Here is a 26,464-nt window from a genome sequence, read left to right on the forward strand (position 1 = left end):
TGCATAATCTTGGTCCCACATGCCAGACTGCATATGAGAAAGTTACAGTGGTACCTAAAGAATTTTATGGTCTCAACACACACAACTTTCGAGCAAGCCAAACCATCACAACGGACGCCTCAGACCTAGGATGGGGGGTGCACATGCTGGACAAATGCGTACAAGGACTATGGACTCAGGACCAGCTACACCTGCACATAAACCAAAAAGAAATGCTGGCAGTAAAACTGGCAATCCAAAAATTCAGACCATTCCTCAAAGAAGGCCATTTGATGATAAGGACAGACAACACCACAGTTATGTGGTACATCAGCAAACAGGGAGGCACTCATTCATACCCCCTATGCAGAATGACTTTGGACCTTTGGAATCTGGCTCTCAGCTACAACATCCAGTTACAGGCAATATTTGTACAGGGAAAAGAGAACACACTGGCAGACTTTTTAAGCAGAACCACCTCGGATGCTCACGAATGGATGCTACACCCGGACATCTTCAAGGCCATCACAAAGAAATGGGGAATGCCACAAATAGATCTATTCGCTTCCCCACTCAATCACCAGCTCAAAAAATTCTGCACAAGGACATTCCACCCACTTGCATGGAAGGTGGACTCTCTATCCTTCAGCTGGAAAGGCCTGACAGCATATGCATTTCCACCTCTTCCCTTGATGCACAAGGTACTACTGGAAATCAAAGAGGAACGTCCAAGGATAATTCTGATAGCTCCGAACTGGCCAAGACAACACTGGTACCCATTGCTGAGGAGCATGTCTCGGGAGAAAATGTGGTCAATACCTCTGATGCCTCTGATGTTAACTCAGAACAACTACAACATCATACATCCCAACCTAAAAACCTTGCAACTGACTGCCTGGAACATCACATAGCAGCAACTAACCCAGACCTTTCCCAAAGGGTTAAAGACATTATCCTTGAAGCCCGCAGACCTTCAACAAGAAGGAACTATGCAGGAAAATGGAAAAGGTTCGTCATTTGGAGTACTGAAAGAGGAAAAGATGTGTCAAACATAGATATTGCTAACATTCTGGAGTACTTGGCAGAGCTCCTACATACAGGCCTGTCCTATTCCTCCATCAAGATACATGCATCAGCTATTTCAGCAGAATACAGCTTTGATCCTCCTGTCTTTTCACATCCTGTACTCAGGCAATTCCTCAGAGGGGTCAAGAATGTAAAACCTCCTAGGAAACCACCATTACCAGCATGGGACTTGAACTTTGTACTAGAAAAATTGACACTCCCTCCGTTTGAACCAGCAGCAACAGCAGATCTACAACACCTGTCATGGAAAACTGCTTTCCTACTGGCTATTACTTCAGCAAGGAGGGTTTCGGAACTACAGGCCTTAATGGCAGTGCAACCCTTCCTAATCTTCCATCAAGATAGGGTGTCCATGAGAACTAATCCTACATTTATGCCTAAGGTGGTATCCAGAGTGTCTTTAAACCAGGCAATCCACCTACCTACCTTGTTTCCCAATCCACAAAACAGAGGTGAAAGAATGCTGCATACCTTGGATGTACATAGACAGTTACGCTACTACTTGGACAGAACCAAAAGTAACAGAAAAACTGACCAGCTTTTTGTAGCCTATGCAACAGGAAGGGAAGGAAAAGCAATTTCCAAACAGACAATCTCCACATGGATAGGAAATTGCATAAGATTCTGTTACTCCCACCATGGAAAACCAATTCCACAGAACATAAGACCTCATTCTACAAGGGCTACAGCCACTACCACAGCTTTCTTCAGGAGTGGCAACCAAGGACATTATTGAGGCGGCTACTTGGACCTCCGTGCATACATTTGCCAAGCATTATAACCTACCTCTATACTCTAGATCCCGAGCAGGGTTTGCCACTGCTGTACTGCAAGGGATCCTAACTACACCATAATTTTTATTCCTCCTCCCCTAGTTTGGCTATGGTATTCTACCCATTTGTTATGACTGCAGATGCATCCATGAAGGACATAGTACAGTTTTGTACCTACCATAAATGTAGATGTCCGAACTGGATAGCATCTGCAGTCAGGATTACCCTCCCTCCTTCCCCTCTGTGGTACTCCTAGGGTATTTACCCTCCTAATAGCTAGCTGGGGGGGGGGGGGGAGTGTCTTATGGTGTATTTGTTTGTATATATGTACATACATGCTTATTTTTTGTGTTTGCCTTCTACTATTTTGGAAACATTGACATTTATCCAAAATTTAGCCTTACAAGAGGGCAATTGGCATCTGGGGCAAGAAACACTGAGGAAAATGGCGTCGGCTGATGCCTTTATACCCGAAGACCAGCAGAGATGACGTCGGGTGAAGTGCGACATCAGCCGAAGCCGGACCCAGACTTTGGAATCCGGCCGACCGAAGGGCTGCCTGACGACAGGACAACCCATTTGTTATGACTGCAGATGCTATCCAGTTCAGACATCTACATTTATGGTAGGTACAAAACTGTACTTTCCTCCTATTCCGACTTTAGCCAGGCTTCCTTTGATATCTCACTCAGTTAGAGATATCTTGATAGCTTCTCATAAATCTTCCACTCGGAAGCTTCTCATAAATCTTCCACTCGGAAGATTTATCTTAGCAAGTGGAAACGTTTTTCCTATTGGGCGCAGTCAAAGGATATAGATCCTTTCACTGCTTCTATTCAAACAGTCCTAGACTTTCTAGCCGAACTTTTCCATTCAGGTTCGTCCCCATCTACCATTAGAGTTCAATTGGCAGCAATATCAAACTTTCATGTTGGAGTCTCAGAGTCCTCCATTATGTCTCACAAACTCTGCAAGGCCTTTTTAAAGGGAGTTTTTCTCCTCAAACCACCCATCAGAGATCCTCCTCCTCAATGGGATCTCAACTTGGTTCTGACATCCTTAATTCTTCCCCCCTTTGAACCTGCGGCTTCATGTTCTATAAAGTTACTTTCTTGGAAGACACTCTTTTTAGTAGCTATCACCTCAGCTAGAAGAGTCTCCGAACTCCATGCTCTGTGTTGTCGACCCCCTTATCTGGTATTTCATAAAGACAGGGTGTCCTTGCGTACTAACCCGTCCTTTTTGCCCAAAGTAGCTTCATTGGTAAATTTGAATCAAACCATTGAGCTTCCTGTTTTCTTCCCAAATTATTCTAATAGGTCAGAACAAAAGTTACACTATTTAGATATTCATCGCCAACTTAGGTACTATTTAGACAGGACCAAACAATTCAGGAAATCTGACCAACTGTTTGTTTCTTATGCAGAAGGTAGAATGGGCCTTCCAGTTTCTAAAGTCTCTCTCTCTAGATGGCTTACTTCGTTGATTACCCTAGTGTATGAGATAAGACATCAACAGTTGCCATCCAAACCCAGGGCTCATTCAACTAGAGCTTTAGCCACTTCTATAGCTTTCCAAGATAGGCTGCCTATTGATTCAATTTGTTCTGCAGCTACTTGGGCTTCTCCCCATACCTTCATTTCTCATTATAAGTTGGACTTGGCCTCTAGAGACCGAGCCAACTTTGGTTCCACTGTACTCAAGAGTCTGTTCCGATAGGCCACCCGGGACAAGGTGCTAGGGACGCGGTCCCATCCAGCAAGAATGAAGGCGAGATTGACAACTTAACATTTAGAAGTTATGTACCTACCATAACGTTCCATGTTAGTTGTCTTCTTCTCGCCTTCTTTCTTGTGTCCCACCCTCCTTCCCCCTAGCCAGGACAGACCTAGAGGAGTTTTCTTGGTTTCTTATGGAATTTTATTGCTGACCTTAGCTTTCAAACGAGATCTGAGGAGTTACCGCCTAGCATTGTGGGATATAGGGGAGCCTCGAGCCGGTGGAACTAGCTCTCGAGCTTTTAGAGTGGCCGAGTCGGAGCCGAGGATCGGCTCCGAACCCATCCAGCAGGAAAGAAGGCGAGAAGAAGACAACTAACATGGAACGTTATGGTAGGTACATAACTTCTAATTTGTGCTGAACCACTTTGTTTCAAACTTGTGGACTGTCGTTCTTCCTCTTCAGTGTATTTATCTCTGAGCCCTGTTACAATCTCCCTCTTGATGGAGCTCTCGCTTTCAAGTTCACCTTTTTTGGTAGTCTCAAGGTTACAGGTTTTAAATCTTTGGGAAAAAAACTTGCCATTATCAGTCCTCGCATTTACGTGTGATGTTGAAGTGCCAGCCAACCCCTGAGATAGAACCCTGGGTTAAAGAAGATTGCTGGTTTGTTGTTACTCCACCAGTAAGGGATGTTGTGGGGTTGGTTAGTCTCTCTCAAGCTGCTGTAATTGCCTTATCATTATTGCCTGTTTTTTCAAGGGATCAGTTTTGATTGGTTACAGATATATCATAGTTAATAAAAGTATCAAGCTAATCCGTAACATTCCTTGTATGATTAGACTCAGTTTTCTTCCCATTCTTTGACCATGAAAAAATGTGGCCAAGTTTAAAAATCATTAACATCCCTCAGAAGTTTGTGTTTCTTAGTAGATTCCAAGTTATTGTCAAAAGTCACTAACCTGTCCATTTGTTGATAGACGTGTGCTGTACAGTCAAAGTGGGGCATAGATATTATCTTGTTTTCCATCTTATTAATTTCATGTATCAGTTGAGCCTCTATATTAATGATAAAGTCATTCAATAAGCACCATGTATTCAGCACTCAATTTAAGATTCAACTGCTGCCACCAACGGCTGCCACCTTGCAAGGAGCTCTGGATAAGAATTAGTGTACGTCAGCATCTTAAGAATACACAAACCCATCGGCACAACCCCAAGCAACAAATAAGTCAGAAAGCTTAGCTGTTGCCATTGGCACTTCTTGAAGGTTTGTACTTTCTTCTCAGGGGAGAAAATAAGCTTGTCAGAATAATCATTTCTCTGGGCAATGGCTCCCATATTCCCCACATGAGAGACATTAAGATATAATAGTAAGGGGTTGCACAATTTCCGTAAAATACTTTGCAGAGAGGAATTGGCGGTAGATGATGTCAAGACTAGTTCCTTCATTATAGGCTGTGTCATCCTCAAATCCAATTATATCCTTGAATTTCTGTTTCCTTTATTTTCCTTGCCAGTGGCTCTAAATACAAAGCAAGTAAAGGGGAAAGAGGGGACCCCTGGCTGGTTCCTGTGTTCAGTCACAGCACATCATAGGGAAACCATCCCATGTTAATTCTTGCATCTGATTCTTCATGTATCCTCCTAATTAAACATATTCTGTCAGGGAGTGCATATGCTTCCATTGCCCTACTCATTAAACCCCTCCTTACACTGGCAAATGTTTTCTCTGCATCAACCAAACAATAGCAGCTGCATTTTCTTACATTCTGTTTCCCTCTGGATCATCATTGTTCTATTAATGTTGTCTAATGTTTGCCTCTCTTGCACAGAATCATTGATTCATATCTAGTTGTGGCAATGCCTTTGTCATTCATTTAGTTGGTATAGACATAGTTCATGATCGTGGTTTAAAATAGAAATGAATCTGTATGAAGTTGGGTCTGACAGGTGTTTACTTCAGCTTTCTTCTGAGATGTTGGTGCTTCCTCTACTTTTAAAATACTGTTAAACAAAATTTTCTAGATCTTTATCAATTTTTTCTCCCAGATATCATAGGAATACCATCTATATCTGAAGAGTTTCCTATAGATTGATTATACATCACTTTTGTATCTCATCTCTTAATATCTTTATTAGTTTTTGAGCTTTATGTACATCTAACCTTGGCATGAGTAAGTCTTCCATAAATATTTCCATTTGTGTTCTTTTTTGATTTCCACATTTCTCTGCTTTATGCAAATTTTCATAACATTTCCAAAATATTTCCCTAAGTTTGGCAACAACCTTTTATTTCTTTTGTCTGCCATTGTGCTACAATTTTTTGTGTTCTGGAGTTTTCAAAAATATAGTTGCTTAACAGCATTCTTTCTAAACTCATGCATATTATCCAAATACTTGCTTATTTTCTCTTTAGCACTCTGCATTTGGGAGATTATCCTTATTCTGCAATACTTTAACATTTGTTAGCCCTCTAAGTAATTCTTGTTACTTCTTAACTATCTCTTTCATTTTTATTTCTACCTTTTTTAAACTCCATTTGTATTATATCCCACTTAACTCGCTGTCACTTCAGAAGAAATGTCTATCTTCTGTAATAACTCTCAAATAATTTCCATTATTCATTCCTTAAATTGTTTTTTAACAGCTGTATGGTAAAGTGCCAGTGTCTCATTTTTACGTACATAGCCTGCATTTTTATTGTAGTTTTAATGGTGCAAGATCTGAAATAGGTATTGGATGGGTGTTTAAGCTTTCAATTACATGCACACATTCCGCGGTGGTGCAGTGGTAGCATTGTTGCCTCACAGCAAGAGGTTCTCCCATTCGATTCTCGGCTGGAGTGCGGGGAGTGCCTTCTATGTGGAGTCTGCATGTCCTCCCCACGGTTGGGTGGGCGTTCGAAAGACATGCGTAAATGGGCATGCCTTCGTTGAAGGTTCAACTTCGAGCTGACACCTTGGCGTTCGTCAAAATCTACTGCCAATCATTAGCAGACCGGAGTTCCGCTGTGGTGACCCCTAACCGGGAAAAGCCGAAAGACAGCAACAACACACATTCCTGTGAAGTATAATTTCTATCCAGTCTAGCCTAGTTGTTGTACCTCGAGGACTGATACGTAAATTCTGTTTAGGTTCTACTACTGAGTTCACATCTTCCATACCAAATAGTTTCATAAATTTCCTTAGAAATCTACCATCTTTTGTTATATTTTCCTTTCTGGGTCCCCTTGATGCTTTGTAACTAGCAAATCAAGTTACAGTCCTTACCTATAGGTAGTATTCTCTCCTGAAAGCTGATTATCTCCCAAAAAATGTCTCAAGCTCCATAATAGTAGTTTTTAGTGGAATATAAATGCATGCCAGTGTAATCCTCCTCCCTTGCTAATAAGCCCTTACTAACACAAATTTATCATTGTATTATTTTCCTCTTTTGTCAGTATTGGAGCCCTGTCTGGCAGTCAGTATTATTACTACCATTTTTCTTTGTCCCTGATATTCTTCTGTCCTAAAATTGTTTCTTTGTCGAATTCACATGCTAATTTCTTTCCAAGTGCATCTCCTGCAGCATTGATGTTTGCATTCTGCATTTCTTAATATAATTCAGTACTTTTTTGTCTGTACCTTTAACGCCATTTGCATTCCAAGATGCTGTGAATAATGGAGCCATTATAATAAAAAGCTATTGTTTCCATCTAATATATGTCAGTTTTTTGAATGTGTATTTCCAGCTTTGATCTGACACACATGCATTAATGTTTGGGAAGCTGATCTTTTATGCAGTTATTTCTTCTCATCCCCTCCCCCTATGAAACTGTGTCACATCTTTAATGACTTTTTATTTTTATGAAAACCCACAAACAAAAAAAGTAAATACATTTCAGAGCACCCCCATCCCCTTTTAACTTACAACAAGCACACAAAACTATGTACATCTTCAAAAAATGAAGTTTAACCTTCCAAATAGGAACACTTGACCCAAATTGACAGCTGTACTTGCATACATTAACTAACCTAAAATTAAGGTTACCCATGCTAAGGCACGTCACAGCCTGTGTTCCCACTTAAACTGATTGGTGTCTGTTCTTTCCTTATTTCTTTTCCCTTCCCATATGTGAAAAGCATTTTGTATGATTTCAGAAAACATTAACTTTTAGCTGTAAGAAAAGGCATACTTGCTATTTTTAAATAAAACTAAATTGCACACTATTCTGTTAAATGTGTTAGTGTTTAGGCTGATATGGAGGCTGTTGTCTCTTATTCACTCCCGATAATTTCAGATTTTTATCACTGAACTGCTTCATGTTGTACCTTTAAATTTTTCATTTCCCTCAACAAGTAATGCTCTGCACTCTCAAGATTGATTGCTCCTGTGAACAGATTGTCTCCATGTAAAAAGTAGCCATCGATGAGGGAAAAAAGTTAACATCTATGCAGATGCATGAAGGAATCTTTGTAAATTTAAGTCAGGACAGAATGTACACCTGCCTTCAGCTGCAGACTTCTTTACTCCCATTGAGAACATTTGCTAATGGAAGAAACAAGCTAATATCTTTGCAGATCAAGGAACTTCATATTGTTTATGGCTTTAGTCAAATTTTCTTCTGTTTCAAGCCTGCTTGCTTACATAAAACACTTGTTTATCGCTTAAGCCAAGGGCCTTAATTTTGACATCAGTCGTAAAAATAAGATAAATTATTTTAATTCTACATATAATCAATACACTTTCACACCCCATCTCCCGTCACAGCAGTGCAAGATCACAGGATATTAACTTATTCTTTCTTATGTCCAGCCTTCCTTCTCTTGTTATACTGTAAAGCCTGTATTTCTTACAGCCATAAAAGTGCTTGTTTACTGTAATATCTGTAACACATACAACAATCACTAAAAAGACTCCCCCAATGTAAAATACCTATGATACACACTGCACAAAACTGCTTTACTATGCAACTTGCAGTTTATATCATGAAATGTTTTATACAAATACTAATAAGAACAAAAGTATTTTATTTGCAGTTGTTTTCCTTTTAGTGTCCTACTAAATATTAATGGCATAAACTGGGATATAGGAATTACAGTCCACCCACAAGCTTAACAAAGTCAGCAAAATTAGTCTTCCTTAACCACTTGTGCAAAGCCATATTTCACAAATGTGACTGATGCTTTATAGTCTCCCATTTATTCACTAATTTCAGTGTTGCTGATTTTCATCCTTTTCACTTCCATCTCCAACACCAGACTGTAGTTCAAGTCTAAGGAACTCCTGATTCATCTAGTCAACATCTGTGCTTTTTTCTGTCAAACATTTTCCTTTTGGAACATTTGAAAAGGTTTCACTGGCAAAGTTTCTCTGTGAACTCTATTGCCAGAAGAACAAGATGCCCCCTTTTGTTTGCTGGCTTTTTTTGTTTAAACTTTATTTCTCCTTCAGCCTGTTCTGCATCCAAAAATGTCTTTGATCTTTCAGGGGAAAAAAATATTGTGAAAGACGGCTAGATAACAGCAGCTTTGATTTCATACCTGACTCGTGACATTCCCTGATTGCTAGGATAAATTTGCTTCTCTTCTGCCTGGTGAACAGTGAATAATCATTTTCCACAAACACTTTGCTATCTCTCGTTTTTAATATGTTTCCCTTCTGCTACAGTTTTGTCAGGATGCTTGAGGGTTCTGCTGGTATGATTGCATCTTTGCTAATATAGGTCTTGGCTTCTTTCTCATGGTCAGGTTTGGAGCAAACACTCACCATGCACTTGCAATTAATTCTGCTGCGGAATACCAGTTCAGTTTCTTATTTGTGTTTTCATAAAATTAATAGTCTGTTCTTTCCAGTTTCTCTAGTACAGAAGAAAATCTCATTTTTTTCTTCTGCGCACTCTGTCGTCTAACTGTCCCATTTTTTTTGAAACCATTCATCTTGAGAAGTATCATACTCAGCCAGCCTTTTTCTTCATTTTAGCCTTTGATTTCTGCAGTATTATCAGGTCATCTGAATAGCTACTTAAGCTTATTTTATTTTTCCAGCCTTTTATTTGAGTTAATATATTCCTTTAATGTTTGATGTATTTTAATCATGTTTGAGATCATTTATTTTTTCCTCTAAATTACTGGAAGTCATTTTTTGTACCAAATCTGAAGTTTGAACTGCTCTTTGCTGAACGGCTGCAGGATTCTTCACAGTCAGTATTGTATCTCTACCTTTTCTGGTTGATTTTCTTTCATGTTCTCTAAATTTCTTCTTTGCTGGCATCCAGGCAGTCTATCTACTAACCAGTAACTGAATTTCACCCAAAGTAACAGTTTCACTGGCAATTTCTCATTTACTGTTTTCACTCTAGGAGAGCTGAAATTAAGCTGTTGATCAGTGTGTAGCCATCTTGGAAGTCTCCAGTGTTTGCATCCTAAAACATGAATAAAACCTCATGTTTACTACTTAGATAATTGCTTGTTGTTTTTTTTTTTGTAATTTTTTGTTTGCCTGTTTACTATATGTTTGTGAATTGTAATTGTAAACTTATTTTCATGTTTTGTTCACCTTTTCGTTTTGTTCTGACATTGTAGTGTTTTTCTTAGTGAGGCTTGGTTAAAATAAATTACTCATAGTCAGGATTTGTCACTTAACTGACTTGAAGAATTTCACTCATCTATTGTATTTAAAATTTGATGTTATGCATTATGTGCATTGTGTTGTATTACTGGTTGCAGTTGCAGTCAGGTGACTCACTTTGTGAAAACTGTAAACTTTGTGCTATAGGTTAAAATGTTTGAGTTTTCTGTAGTAAAATATCCATTGGTTTACATTGCGCTTTATCTTGAGTATTTGTATTTGCTGTCATTTAAAAAAGTGAACTGTGTAGTGTACTAGAAAATGCTGAAAGTATAGTCCAGTAAAGATGTTACATTATGAAAAATAATTGCCAGAATGTTTTTTTTTTCTTTTTTTACAACTCCAGGCCCAGTCAGCCAAGAAGGCTCTTTTGGCCCTTCTCCTGTTAGTGGTGGTGCACCATCTCCACCATTAATGATGGATGGCCTTGGACGACCCCCATCAGCTCCACTTCCACGAAGAGAAGTACCACGTGACAGAGGCGACCTAGGTATGTATGCAGAAAGCTTTATTTTTATATTCATGTATGCTGTCCTTTACTATCCTGTGCACTGTAAAGAGTTGGATATAAATGTCAGCTCCATTGGTGCAGAATGATAAAGCAGTAACTTTTAGCCAAGGTGGCCAGAATTTGATTAGCCACTTGGGTGCCTTTTGAAGCTGGTGAGGTTGATGACCAGGCTTATGCCTACTTGGCTGTCTTTGGGGGAGAGGAGGGGCATGATCTCTTGAGTCTTCTCAGTAGAATCCCTGGGGATCATGTGTAGGTATTTGTTCTTACAGGAGGTGCTTCTCTACACAGGGGCACGACCAACAAATCATTTCACACGGAAATGTGGCTTGCATCACAGAGGCTATTGCCCACCAACCCCTTGGATGCAGATGAGTATGTTCATGGGTGTTGAGTAAGGAGAAACTTAAAGCGAGTCATGTGACTGCGGTTGCCTCTGTGACAGTCCCTGTCAATTGACTTTCACCTGTTGATGGGAAACAAAAATGCCAGTTGACAGAGAGGATTTCATGGTTGGAAGGCAACAGAGACACAATTAAAAAATAAACAATAAGAATGTTAATAGGTAGATATAAAAACACTTTGACCTTGTGGTGTCTACATTTCACATGTTAATCTTCCACAAGTTAAATATATTTCAGTAGTTGACTGAGCGCTGCCTTGTAGGACTCATGCCAGTTTTACTGACTGTGTAGATTGTACAGTTTCCTTCAATGCCAGAAAGTCAAAAGGCTGTGACCTCTGTCCCAGCACTAGGCACTTGGTTACATATTCTAGTGCTAGCATTATGATGGAGTATTGAGACTGGTGGGATGAGCGTCAATCTTTCATATCATATTAAACTGTGGACCCTTCTGTTTGTGCTAGTGGTGGTGGTGGTGCAGATGAATATTAAAGGTCCTATGTTATTTCTTTAATAAAGATCAGGAGCACGTATAGCAAAGCACAACCACATGAAAACATGTCACATTTAAGAATACTTGATATACAAAGCAAAACAAGTACTAGCTGGCATTTGGGGTTAGATAAAGGTTAGGGTGTTTATCTCACAGGCAAAGCAGTACAGGGTTTGATTACCACAAAGTGAAATTGGGTAGGCTTATAATGACCCACAGGGACAGCTAGCCTAGTGTATGAACATAAGAAAGTAAAAAAAATTAGATCAACAGATTGTCTAAAAATATAATCGTTGTTTCACAAAAGTCATTTAACAGATTAAAAAGAGTCTCTTTTTTTGCTGATTGTTATGATAGAAAACTGTAATCACTGATGGATTAAGTGAGCTAACTTCTTTTAAGACAATCTCCTGTTAGTCAGATATGATATTTATTTGTAGTGAATACAAAATTTAAGCTTTTACTTTAGAAAAAACCTTTGTATAGTTACAAATAATCTCTAGGCTTTCTAGCTCTGCAAGGTATGAAACATATCAAGTCCTTAAAATTAATACTCTGAGTTAAGCCCATAATTAAGAACTTATTGCAGAGATTACTTCCTCCTCAAAGAGCTGCTGGTCTTCTGTACAGTTTTCCCACTTGGGGGGGGGGGGTGGTGGTGCTGTCAACCAGAGGTCTTCAGTACAGATGTCCTTCATGGATGCATCTGCAGTCATAACAACTGGGTTGTCCTGTCGTCAGGCAGCCCTTCAGTCGGCCGGATTCCAAAGTCCGGGTCCGGCTTCGGCTGATGTCGCACTTCACCCGACGTCATCTCTGTTGGTCTTCGGGTATAAAGGCATCAGCCGACGCCATTTTCCTCAGTCTTTCTTGCCGCGTGGCGCCCGAAGCAGAAGCTGTTCGCAAGTGCCGGTCGGTCGGATCCTGGGTTCGAGACTGGCAGTAGGAATTTATTTTAAAGAAGTGGTAGTCATGGCTTAGTTGTAGGTCATACAGACTAATGTTACCAAGGTCCCAGAGATTACTTCTACCGAATACTACTTCGAAGACTTCTAAAGCTAAGTACCCCGTTGGGGACTCTTTCTTGCCTCAGCCGATGTCAGAAAAAGTTAATAATTGTTTAACCTGTGGGAAACAAATACCTCATAAAGATTTCCACTCTTAATGTCTGCCTTGTTTAGGCCCAGCCCACGACGTAGCAGCCTGTTCGGCCTGTGCTTCCTTCAACCGACGAACGCTTAGGCGTCGGTCGGAGTTTGCAGAACAGTTTTTCGGTTCTGATTTTGCGTATATTATGCCGTCGGATCCTCCGACTACCCAATCTGCCAAAAAACGCAAAGATAAAGACCGACATTCGCGGTCCGCGGTTTCGGCCGAAACCATGGTTAAGCAAACCGCGAGTGTCTCGGTTTCGGCCGAAACCGAGAAAACTGATCAAAGTACAGCTGAATCTATCTCTACAACTGAGGCCCCTGCTACCATTCTGGAATCGGCCTCAGAAATTTTACCCACTACGGTGGTTACCACTGACTTATCAGACACCATCCCCTTGGATGTCTCTACTCCAGCAGCCATGTCCATTAAGGCCTTCGCCAGGGCTAAAGCAGCCAAGACTACTAAAACAGTGCCTGTTAAACCCCCCACAACCAGGCCCTCTTCTAGTTCTCAAATGCTTACTTTGGCAGAAGATTTAATTTCATTAATTAGAGGATCTCAATCTCACCCAGACAGGGCCTCTCAGCCCCCTGAGAAGAGACCTAGGGCAGAGCCCCCTGAGCCAGTTTCCTCTGATGATTCTGCTGATGAATCAGACATAACTGACCAGCCAGAGGCTCCTTTCTCCAATTTTGAAGATTCTGATGCTGAAGAATCCATTCCAGCTGCTTCCCCACCAGAAGAATTCTCCTTTGGGGAAACCTTACATGCCATGCGAGAGCAGTTCCAATGGCAGCAACAGGATTTTTCAGACTCCAGAAAAGACTTAGGACCTTTCTGCACCTTCCACAGCACAGGCCCTTAGCTATACCTCCTGTTCTCTCTGTGGTGGATGATGCTTTCAATGATGTCTGCTCCGCTCCAGATTCTTTACCCCAGCCCCTGCCAAACCAGACAGATTTTACAGGGTGCCAGATACTCATCACCACCTTTACAAGGCCCCACTTGCAGACCCGAAACTATATCCCAGGGTCCCAAGGCAGTAGCAGCGACCATAGCTAAAACCATATTCCTTCTGAAAGGGAAGCAAGGTCATTAGACAGATGGGGTAAAAGGTTTACACTTCAGCTACTCTCTCAGCTAGAGCTTTAAACTGTCAGTTTCACATGATACAATACCAAGAGTTTATGCTTGATCAGTTAACTAAAAAGCTAACCACTGATGAATCTCTTGATAAGAAATATGTATTAGAAATGGTAAATAACATACAACAGGTTAGCAACCATTCCTTAAAATGTGGCTATGATGCACTGGAGGCTTCATTTAGATCAGCCATGACTGGCACAGTGATAAGAAGGCATGCATGGCTAAAGGAACAAGCTTTACCGGATCATGTTAAAGCTAAGTTGCTAGATGCTCCTATGGATAAGACAAGTTTGTTTGGTACACCTGCCCAGCAGGTTATGAAGAAAATGGAAGAAAAGGCAAAATCTGTTCAAACGGTTAAAGATTTCTTGCAGGTTCAAACCCAAGGTTTAGCAGGAACTGGCCTGCCAAAATTGGTCCTTTCCTGACTCCACAAGATCTCAAAGGGGCAGGAATAGACGCTCCAGAGGCAGAAACCAAACCAGAGGAGGTGCCTACAGAGGACGACAGTGGCAAGGTAACAACAGAGGCACAGACACAACCGCTGCCACTACATCAACACAACCACAGTGACTTAACCCTAAATCCGCCTACCAGGGAACAAATAGCAGCTCCTCTAGGCGGAAAGTTAACCTTATTTTCAAAGAACTGGCACTGCATAACAAAAGACAAGTGGATTTTACAAACCATAGATCAAGGTTACCGGTTCCACTTCCACACTTTACCAGTCAAAAGAGGAATGCCAAATCTACCTCCAAATCAAAAAACAGAGGCTCTACAACAGATAATGGAGTTAGCAAACATGGGAGCTGTGGAAAGAGTGCCAACAGCAGAGCAAGGAAAGGGGTTCTACTCCAGACTATTCCTAGTTCCAAGAAAGGAAAAAAGTTGGAGACCAATTCTCGACCTGTCCACCTTAAATACATACATCATTGTCCCAAAATTCAAAATGCTGACACTACAGCAACTTCTTCCCATGCTGGGCAAGGAGTGTTGGCTGGTAACTCTAGATCTCAAGGAGGCATACCTGCACGTCCCCATTCGACCAATCTGCAGAAGATACCTCAGATTTCTTGCAGGATCAGAGCACTATCAATTCTCAGCATTGCCCTTTGGCTTATCTACTGCCCAGAGTATTCACAAAATGCCTGGCATCAGTAATCGCCCATTGCAGACTACAGGAATTCAAATTTACCCATACCTGGACGACTGCCTGCTACAAGGGGACAACAAAAGCAAGCTGACAACAGATTTACAAAGGGTCATTTACTTGCTACAAGCACTGGGATACACAGTCAATTTACAAAAGTCAAGGCTGATACCATCCCAAACAAGGACATTCTTGGGCGGAATTGGACACAGTAAAACAAATGGCATTCCTAACTACAGGACAACAAAAAGAACTCCCTCTTTACTTCTTGGCACTAACAAAACTGAACAAGTTAACAGCAAGAAAAGTACTGCAGGCCTTGGGCTTCATGGCATCATGCATAATCTTGGTCCCATTTGCCAGACTACATATGAGAAAACTACAGTGGTACCTAAAGAATTTATGGTCCCAACACAGACACAGCCTAGAAACAGAAATCCCACTAATTCCATGTTTAAAACAGGAGTTCCTATGGTGGGCTCAGGCATGCCAGTCAAACCCAGGCCTACCCTTTCGCAGATGTCAAGCAAGCCAGACCATCACAACAGACGCTTCAGACCTAGGATGGGGGGCCCACATGCAGGACAAATGCGTGCAAGGATTGTGGACACAGGATCAACTTCACCTGCACATCAACCTAAAAGAAATGCTGGCAGTAAAACTGGCAATCCAAAAGTTCAGACCTTTTCTCAAAGAGGGCCAGTTGATGATAAGGACAGACAACACCACAGTCATGTGGTACATCAACAAACAGGGAGGCACTCATTCATACCCCCTATGCAGAATGACTTTGGAGCTGTGGACCCTGGCACTCAGCTACAACATCCAGTTACAGGCAATATTTGTACCGGGAAAAGAAAATACTCTAGCAGACATATTAAGCAGAACCACATCGGATGCCCACGAATGGAAGCTGCACCCGGACATCTTCAAGACCATCTCAAAGAAATGGGGAATGCCTCAGATAGATCTATTCGCATCACCTCTCAATCACCAGCTCAAAAAAAATTCTGCACAAGGACATTCCACCCACTAGCATGGAAAGTGGATTCGCTCTCCTTCAGCTGGAAAGGCCTAACAGCATATGCATTCCCACCTCTCCCCTTGATACACAAAGTACTACTAAAAATCAAGGAAGAACGTCCAAGGATAATCCTGATAGCTCCAAACTGGCCAAGACAACACTGGTATCCACTGCTGAGGAGCATGTCTCGGAACAATATGTGGCCAATACCCCTGATGCCTTTGATGTTAACTCAGAACAACTACAGCATCATACATCCAAACCTAAAAACGTTGCAACTGACTGCATGGAACATCACATAGCAGCAGCTAATCCAGAACTTTCACAAAGAGTTAAAGACATTATTCTTGAAGCACGCAGACCTTCAACAAGAAGGAACTATGCTGGAAAATGGAAAAGGTTTGTCATTTGGAGTACTGAAAGAGGAAAAGATGTGTCAAACATAGATATGCCTAACATTCTGGAGTATCTGGCGAACTTCTTCATTCAGGCCTGTCCTACTCCTCCATCAAGATACATGCATCAGCTATTTCAGCAGAATACAGCTTTGATCCACCTGTTTTTCGCACCCTTTGCTCAGGCAGTTCCTCAGAGGAATCAAGAATGTAAAACCTCCAAGGAAACCACCATTACCAGCTTGGGACTTAAACTTTGTGCTAGAAAAGTTGACACTATCACCCTTTGAACCAGCAGCAACAGCAGACCTACAACACCTGTCATGGAAAACTGCTTTCCTACTGGCAATTACTTCAGCAAGGAGGGTTTCAGAACTACAGGCCTTAATGGCAGTGCAACCCTTCCTAATCTTCCACCAAGATAGAGTGTCCATGAGGACTAATCCTACATTTATGCCTAAGGTGGTATCCAGAGTGTCTTTAAACCAGGCAATCCACCTACCTACCTTCTTTCCCAACCCACAAAACAGAGGGAAAGAATACTGCATACCTTGGATGTACATAGACAGCTACGCTACTACTTGGACAGAACAAAAAGTAGCAGAAAGACTGACCAACTTTTTGTAGCCTATGCAACAGGAAGGGAAGGAAAAGCTATTTCCAAACAGACAATCTCCAAATGGATAGGAAATTGCATACGATTCTGTTACTCCTTCCATGGAAAACCAATTCCACAGAATATAAGACCTCATTCTACAAGGGCAACAGCCACTACCACAGCCTTCTTACGAGGAGTGGCAACCAAAGACATTATTGAGGCGGCTACTTGGACCTCCGTGCATACATTTGCCAAGCATTATAATTTGCCTCTATATTCCAGATCCCGAGCAGGGTTTGCCACTGCTGTACTGCAAGGGATCCTAAACACACCATAATCTACTTTTATCCTCCTCCCTAGTTGGCTATGGTATTCTACCCAGTTGTTATGACTGCAGATGCATCCATGAAGGACATAGTACAGTTTTGTACCTACCATAAATGTAGATGTCCGAACTGGATAGCATCTGCAGTCAGGATTACCCTCCCTCCTTCCCCTCTGTGGTACTCCTAGGGTGTTTACCCTCCTAATAGCTAGCTGATGGGGGGGAGTCTTTCATGGTGTATTTGTTTGTATATATGTACATACATGCTTATTTGTGTGTTTACCTCTATCTTTTGGAAACATTGGCATTTATCCAAATTTTAGCCTTCAAGAGGGCTACTGGCATCTGGGGCAAGAAACACTGAGGAAAATGGCGTCGGCTGATGCCTTTATACCCGAAGACCAACAGAGATGACGTCGGGTGAAGTGCGACATCAGCCGAAGCCGGACCCGGACTTTGGAATCCAGCCGACTGAAGGGCTGCCTGACGACAGGACAACCCAGTTGTTATGACTGCAGATGCTATCCAGTTCGGACATCTACATTTATGGTAGGTACAAAACTGTACTTTATCTGGATTTGCTGTCTTTGTTTAGGAGTCCACTCTCCAGTTGGCCAGTTATTTGTGCCAGGCTATTGGGGCAGACCTTTGTTAGAACAAACTTTATAAAATAGTTGGAAACCTGATAAGTGAATGAGTTGTTGCATTATGTTTTATTATGAAAGTCGGGGAGAATGCTGGAGGGACAAATAAGGGCACGCTGCACCAGTGTTGCAGCTCTGACAGCAGCCATCTTTTAAGAACATCTCATTACAGGTTAGCTGCTGAACAGCCATTTGGGCCACAGTCATTGATGTTTTCCAAGCATTACAAGTGGGATGTTCAGTCTGAGTAGGGCAGGCTTTTTCACACCTGTTATACAAGGCATGCCATAAGCTCCCTCCTTTGGCTTAGCAAATGGCTGTAGTACTGTTCACTTGGGTAAATGGTCGTAGTTCATGGGTGATCCTCATGATGAACATAGTGCAGTTGTTTGAGTGCACTCACAATAATGTGAAATGTTCAAATAAAGTGTCAGTGATGCAACCGGTAGCACACACACCTCTGATGCAGATGGCTATGGGGTTCTATTCATCATACCAGGTAGATGGATTACTAACACTGCAGTCCATTATAAGGGAGCTGCTGTACTCCTAAATGTGTCATCCTTTGGATGGGATGTTAAACTGAGGTCCTTCCTGCTTGAGTTTGTGGTAGCTCAGGTAAATGTAAAAGATACTGTGGCACCTATAAAAAAGAGTTGGGAAGTTCCTCATTGCACTGACCAAAGTTTGCACTAGTTGTATAAGTACCACCTTGGGTTTCCCCAGAAAAGAGGCTACTAGCCCAGTAGGACTAACCCAGTCCACAGAGAATAAATACAATTAAAATTAAGTAAATAAAAAAAGAAAAAGGCTCACTGCTAGAGTATATACTCCCACCCACTTTTCTGCTGGATGTTTTTTTTCACCCATGAACTACGACCATTTACCCACTATTATAATTCTCTAGTCATAACTGCAATATTCTGTCTGACTACAAATAACTTAATAGCTCTATAGTTAAAAAAAAAAAAAAAAAAAAAAAAACTACCAATTATATATTTCTGGGTTTATCAACTATGTATTATATATTGAACTTTATATCACCTAACTTTGCACAGAAAGCAGCTATTGCCTTCCTTTTACTTAGATGTATTACTTGTCTTCTTTTTACACTTGTATTACCTGTACTAAAATCACTGCATTCTTGTTTATTGCCTTCGTAAAATGTGTCATGTTTATTATCTTGTCTGTATCCTTGGAGCTTTTCTCCTCGGGCCTCCACTGAAAATGGACACAAATCCAGCTGGACTAGCCCGGTCAACAAATGTAAAATAAAATAAATAAATAAAAATATTCTTTTTTTTTTTTTGTTTTGTTGTACTTTCTTTACCCCCTCTGGATCCTTAACTGATGGCATCATTGGTGCGACCAAAACTGGCCCATTCATTCCAGGGACATGGAAATTGGGCATTCCTGAAGTGAGCAAGAGCCATGTGGTTTATTTGTTTTCACCTGAGAGATCTTGTTCCCCATCAAGAGTTGGGTGATATGTTCCTGCAAAGCAGCCTCTCTGAGCATTTCCTCTTCTACAAAGACCTAATTAATACCTAGTACTCCTGCTTGCTAGACCTGACTTCCTGCCTAAGCCCAGGATAGAAGCTGGCAATGGCAGCCCATTCCAAGCCACCACCACCCCCACCCCACCCCCAGCCATCTCCTACAGCCAGCTGAGCTATTAATTAAACTCTGTTTACCTGAAGCATAGTAAGGGCTTTATCAGAGCTGGCTTAGATGTTCCATTTTTAGTCTGTTATCAGACAATAGAAGAGGTCCTCAGGGTCATTCTCTGTTTTCCTTTTTGGGGTGGGGGAGGCACTGCTCATCCTTTTTGTTCCCCTTACAGGTGCACGCACACACACATACACACACACACACACAAAATCTTTCTTATGTTTTCTTATTTTCTTTCCTCTTTCTTTCATTCTTCTGTACCTGGCATTTTCATAGAAGGAAGAAGTCAGTCTAGAGATGCTATCAGGATCACTCGAAACTTTGCTTGGAGGCTGCACTTTTTGAGATCAAACCTCTTAACCTAGCCAGAGCTAAGGAAGACAAGTTATGTGATGACCTGCAAAGGCTTTGTGTGCTCCATACCCAACAAACTAGTCAGCGAGCTACCTTACAAAACAAAAAAAATAGAGATTGTTCAAGCTTCTCAGCTTTTTTTCAGCTGTATTTCAGAGCCATCTACTAGGCAGGGAGGAGTACTTAACCACTGTGGGACATTCAAAAGCTATGGAGGTTAGACTGGAAGAATGGCTACCTGTGTGAAATTCCTATAAGTAACAAATTATACCTCAGAAGTCATCCTTTTACATATTACTAGAACATCTGCTTTTATTGGCAGCATGCTTATTTAGCTAGCTTTCCTGTCTTTTTAATGATCCTGGCTAGTCTTCCTCCATGACTTTTGTTTCCACACAAGTGTACTAACACAGCAGCAGAGCAAGGTATTATATCCTAATCTGAAGATCTGAACCTATCAGCTTGCAGGATACAGTTTTAATTTTCAACCCAAGTCATAAATATCATAAAGGATCCAGAAAACCAAATTAAAGGAAGTCATATTTAACAAAAGGGGAAAAAATGTGTGTGTTGGGCTGTATCAGCAAACACCATGAGAAGGCCTAGCTAGGTCCATTGAAATGCTTTTTCACAGGAGCTTTGAACTGCTTAAACCACCTTTTCAGTCAAATGTAGTATGTTCATCATCAGGATTCATGTGTTTAAATTTCTGATAGTATTTCGGCCTATTTGTATGTAATATGAAATCCAACCATGACTTTTATATTGAAGAAGCTAGCCTTAATTATGTCTGAACATGCAGATGAAACTAGCATAAAATATTTCTGTTGGAAAACCCTTTTTTTAGTACCTTTTACTTCAGTGAGAAGGATTTCAGACTTGCAGGCTCTCGTTTAAACTACAGTACATTTTTTCATAATTAAAGGGTTGTTGTGTCTTTCGGCTTTTCCCAGTTAGGGGTTGCCACAGGCGAACTCCGGTCCGCTAATGATTGGTAGTTGATTTTTACGTGCCGAGTTACCAGCCCTGACGCACAGCCTTCAACGAAGGTACGCCCATTCACGCATGTCTCCACGCAGAAGATGCTCTAGCTGAGAATCGAACAGGGCAGCGACTTACTGTGAGGCGACAACGCTATCGCAGCACCACCACCACAGGTGTTCATAATTAAAGGGTGTCATTGAAAAAAAAATGTCTTTATGTCAAAGGTTGTCTCAGCAGTGTCTCTGAATCAATCCCCATATTTGTTAGTTTGTTTATCCAAACCACCACAGTGAAGAAAAACACCTTTTATCTGTAATAGATGTGCTTAGATGATTAAAATAGTATACCATCAAAACAGATGAATGTATGCAGACTTGTTAATTCATGACTTCTTCCAAAAAAGAGAAAGAAGGCTTGTTTGCTGATAACAAGCATTATCAAAGTGTTTGGCACTCTGTGTTGATCATTTGTTATGACACATGGTATAAAGCTTTGCAGGACATTGTCACAGCAAATTCCAACAGAGGTGAAGTAACTTCAGCTATGTAGTTTTGAAATGGTCCAGCACAAAATGTTTTGAAAGCTACTCTTGGCCCTGTGCCATAGAGTGGTAAAGCTCTGACTACGCCCCAGATGACCCATGTGAGGAACAAGGTGGAGAAAGGATGGGAGTGAGTGATTGATGCCAGCTTGCCCATCATGGGGAAGGAAAACAGCTTGGCTCACTGCATTAAGAGATGTCTGCAGGAATACAGATTTATCGCTGCAGCATGAGGAGCCTAGTGTGCCCCAGCTGCAAGTAGTGCACCTCTTGGTCAAGTGGCTGCACACAAGTCATGCATTCACCTACTGACAGTCCCAGCAGAACTTGCAGGCTGCTAAAGGGCAGGGTAGGTCACATCCACAGGATCTGTAGACTGGCCTACCATGTATTATTTGACGCTTACCTGTGCTGGAGCATGAATGGGGCCACATGGCTCTTGCCCCACTGCAGGAAAAACTGGTAATTTGGGTGCATAAACGGGAGTCATTGAGCCAGTCTTGTGGATTGTAGATGATGATTTGTATGCTGCTAGTGGATGAGTCAGTACATTTACCAGACATTAAAATGGGAAGCAGAGTCCAAGGGCTGGTCAAGTCTTGACAAGGCTTTGCCACAGGGATTCCTTTAACTGTCCAGATGATAAAAAGCACTACGTAGAATACTATCCAAAGGTTATAATTTACTGTTAACATTGACTTTCATGTAGACGATGGTATAGTGATGCAGGTTGCTTACCAATACAGAAGCTTCTTGACAGGAGATCACTAAATCAGTGTAATTACTTTTCTTTAATCCCCCTTAGAAGGCAGTTGCCCCCTAGTTATGACTGAAACTGTTTTGTTTTAGATGTGTTAATAGTTTAGCTTATTAGTAGTTCCACAATCATACTTATCCATTTGAAGAGCTGAAAAATGCACATAACGGCAGTGGATACATACAAGTGTCTAACACACCTGCATCGCTCCCATTAACAGGCTTGAGACTGGTGCTGGTCCTCATAAGGAAGACTGTTACAGCTGGATAAAGTCTGAGCAGATGAAAAGGAAAAGGAACCCCAAATGTTATGATTTACTCGTATGTGATTTGTTGAACTGATATGGCGAGTACTTTACACAGTTGTACTTTATGTATTGAGTTTATAATGTAAGAGTTACTAGATTTATTAGAAATATTTTACCTTTGGCTGTAGTTATGTTTGTAAAGCAAGATATATGTGACTTTCTGGACCTTGTGGTATTGCTGAAATTGTTCCCTTTCTAATTTAATGGCATTAGAGCAGAATGTAATAATGAAGATAATTAAAAAAGAATTAGAAGAAAGAGTGAAATAGATATGAACATGCGGAGAGTTGAACAACAAGGTAAAATCTTACACCATTGACCCAAAGCAGTAAGGAGCGTTGAGAAGTGAAGAATCAAATTCCTCTTCTAATTGTTTGGAAGTTTAGTAGCAGTTCAGTGAGAAGTAGAGGGGGAGAAAAAGGACAGAAAATGATAAATCACTTTTCTATTAAACAACGTCCAATGAAGTAGTGATTAAAGGAAAACATTGTGGTCAATCTCTCCCTTTGGCCAGGCCAAGAGAGTATAGCAGTAGGTCAGGTCTGCCACTTGTGACCTAAAAGAGGAAGTTAAGTATGGAAGTAGCATAGGAAGTAGAGGTATAGAGTGTAAATTCTTGAAAAAGTTAATGTATAGATTAAAACAATAGTATAGCTAGAAAAGATGTGCGTTAGAAGATTAAGATAGATGCAGTAGGATGCTGAGTAAATGTCAGGTGATCATACCTCTCAAATGTCCAGATTTTTGCCTCATATTTTTGGGCTGTTAACTCATAAAATTTGGGTTTTCTGACCACTCACCGAGGATTGAAGTCACTAAGTAACAACATGCATTTTAGTTTCACATTTCATATCCTTCAAAAAATGCATGACAATAAAAATCCTGTAATTTTAACAGCTTTCTAAGTTTATAAGAGCAGTATTTAAAATATTTCCCTATTTTTGGACCTTTGCCCCCCCCCCCCCCCATTATTTTAGGCTTTGTCCAGATTTCTTGCACCAATATGTTCAGAGGTATGCAGGTGTCAGATGCAGAAAGAACAGTTTGAGGAAAGGGAGTGTCCACTTTGACAAAACAGTGAAAGGTGTGACCACCTACCTCTCAACTTAGAGCAAGAATTCTGGACAAGGTTAAAAATAACGCAGACAGAATCCCAAAATCCAGGACAGGTTTTAAATATTGCTCAACTTTGAAAGTTTAAGTATAACAGGTTTGGCGTGAGCATGTATATTCTGAAGGATCTGAGACTCAAATGTCTGGAATTATTTTGTGATTCACTCCAGAGTGATATGTCAAAAATTTATGAGAAACGTATCATAAATGAGTCAAAAATCAAGACATTCTGTAGAATTCTGGACACTTGAGACAGGATAGGCTGAGGCGAGGTTTGCTATGTATTGAAGCAGGAAAAGGGAGGGATTTAATTTTGGGGAAATTAATCTCAAAAACAACAAATTTCACTATACACTATATATTCGGGGAGAAACTCTCTCAAAATTGGAACTTGGGCTTGTGCTTTTTTCCCTTCTGCCAAAGGAGGCATCCAAACTGCAAGATCAGTAGGGTACTTGTGTAAATTTGTTAAGAGAATATTCAGTTAACTCTCACTTTCAGAGCGGCAACAAACTGTAAATTATAAAGTAGAAAGAAACTGCTTTTTGTTAGTGTAATCTTGTTTAAGTTAGTGAACAGTGCCACAGAAAACACTGAAGTGTACATCCGCAGTGATTGTGTACTTTCCAACCTACTTAACAAATGTGACATAGCTGCAGAATATCCATTGTTTAAGTACTACACAAAATGTCTGTTAATATCTCCTTAAACATTTACTATGCAATGTATATTTATCAGATTAGAGACTAGGTAGAGACGTCCTGTAGCATACTTCTCAACAATGGTCCCAAATTTTGCAGAAAATACTGAGTTTGTGAGGTAAATAAAAAGGTGCTGTGAAATACAAAGTTGCCACAGCGTCACTCTGAACTGCAATGAATAGCAAGATTTAACCCCTACCATTTGTGAAGTCTGACTAGTCAAATTTAAACTAAGCTGAGTGACCATCATTTTTAATCTACCTTCCATTCAGGCAGAACTTCTATAGCAATCTCTCTCTCTCTCTTTTTTATGAAGCCAGCTGGAGAGAAGGTGGGGGTTGACTGTTAAAGGCTATACTGCCCCTTAATCTGACTCAAACTGTCTTTTAGCTGTGGAGACTTCATTTGTCTAAGCACATAGAACAAATAGAGGTATTTCAGAGCAGAGCAACATAAGTGGTGCTCATTTTGTACAAGCTTAGCATGTTTTGTCTTGAAGAAAGAAAGCAAAGCAGAGATGTGATACAAATTTACAAATACTTCAAGGATATTAGCAATTCAAGCAGCTGTCTTTATTGAAACAAAATTTATTTCTGAGAACAGGAGAATGCCTTCTGAAAATGCAGGATGCCCTGTTCAGAGAAGACACAAAGAAACGTTATTTTACAGAGATAGTGCAGATGTTTGGAACATTCTGTCTGTACTTTGGTTAAAAAAAAAAGTTTGTGCAATAAAAAAACTGTCAGAATTCAGGATTATGTCATGCAGTATGGCAGGTACTTCACGCAAGGGTTAGGATTAGAAAAGAAAGTATTTGTTTAGGAATATCTTTAGCTTGTCCTGTAAGTAATAAAATGGACAAACATGGTGGACAAGTAGCTGTTGTCTTCCATCATTATCTGTTTTTCGTTGTTTCATGTATGACTGATTAGAGGAGCAAGTTGTATCACGTGATCATTGTATGTTGTAGCATGAAAAAATGTTCTTCAGTTATTTTTTTTTCCTTGATTCCACAGATGCAGTCCCTGGCTCTGCAAGTGGGCCCAGAACTTCCTCTCCTAGCTCAGCAGTGGATGAAATGGTACATTTTTAAAGCTTTTTTTTTTTGATTAGTTTTATGTGGAAGGATTCTGATTTCCTTTTATGTTGTCTGTGCAGTCGTTATCTTTTACACCATTTTCTTCTGCATATTTCATTTATTTTCCTGTTTTTTTTTTTCCTGCAACAAAAGCCAGCGCCTTCTACTGACTCTGCAGCTGCTCCAGTCTGTATAGAGTATGAATCTACATCTTCCCCCACTGCTACATCTTTGCAGCACCAGTCTGTAGCAGTGAGTACACTGCACTGCTTTGATCTGACATTGAAGTCCATATATCTAATGAAACCGACTTCATTGCTTGTGGGCTGACATTCAAACTAACTCTTACACATTAAATTAACAGCATGAGATTTTTATGAGAATGGAACAGCTAATGCTCACTAGCTTGCTTTCGTAACAGTGCATTTTTTAAATATCATTTGCTGTGAATTGCAAGTTTGGAGTCATTGCAGTGGTGAACCTATTCCTGTTAACTTGCAAAAGAACAAATTCTATATTGTTCTTCACTAATTAAATTCCTGAGTGTATGGTGATTTGCTTATTTTCAACTGTTTCTGCACTTCTGATAAATCAATATTTTTGGCATATCTGTTTAAACTGTGCAACTGTTTTTTTTTAGGCCTAGTGAATTCAGTCCTTACCTGTGTTCTGATTTTTGTCTCCTTTCTGTTTGTTCTGTGCATTTTTACTTATTGCCATACCTCTCAACCTGGAAACATCAAAAATCTGGACAAGGACCATGAAAAATAGGTACAAATCTGTACGCTGATTAACATATAATTTGTATACATAATTATGTAACCCCACCCACTCCAATGGAATTGTGGGATAAACAAACGCAAACTGAACAGAACTAAAATATGGCATCAGAGCCCCCCTGCAGCCATTCCAATGTCTCATTACCTGGTTATTTTGCCCTATTTAC

The 26,464-nt window shown here is 40.6% G+C and overlaps 1 protein-coding gene across 1 annotated transcript in view; it reads left to right on the forward strand.

Annotated features, from left to right (window-relative positions):
* Positions 1-26,464, forward strand: part of MIA3 (MIA SH3 domain ER export factor 3) — a 1,691,550-nt gene that overhangs the window by 1,574,581 nt on the left and 90,505 nt on the right. The window contains exons 23-25 of the mRNA XM_044060179.1: positions 10,515-10,658; positions 25,457-25,521; positions 25,672-25,770. Coding sequence (XP_043916114.1) covers positions 10,515-10,658; positions 25,457-25,521; positions 25,672-25,770 — 308 coding nt within the window. The remainder of the gene's footprint in view (positions 1-10,514; positions 10,659-25,456; positions 25,522-25,671; positions 25,771-26,464) is intronic.

Source organism: Protopterus annectens, chromosome 1.part2, assembly GCF_019279795.1.
Source record: "Protopterus annectens isolate FY-2018-M chromosome 1.part2, PAN1.0, whole genome shotgun sequence".
NCBI classification, from domain to species: Eukaryota; Metazoa; Chordata; order Ceratodontiformes; family Protopteridae; genus Protopterus; species Protopterus annectens.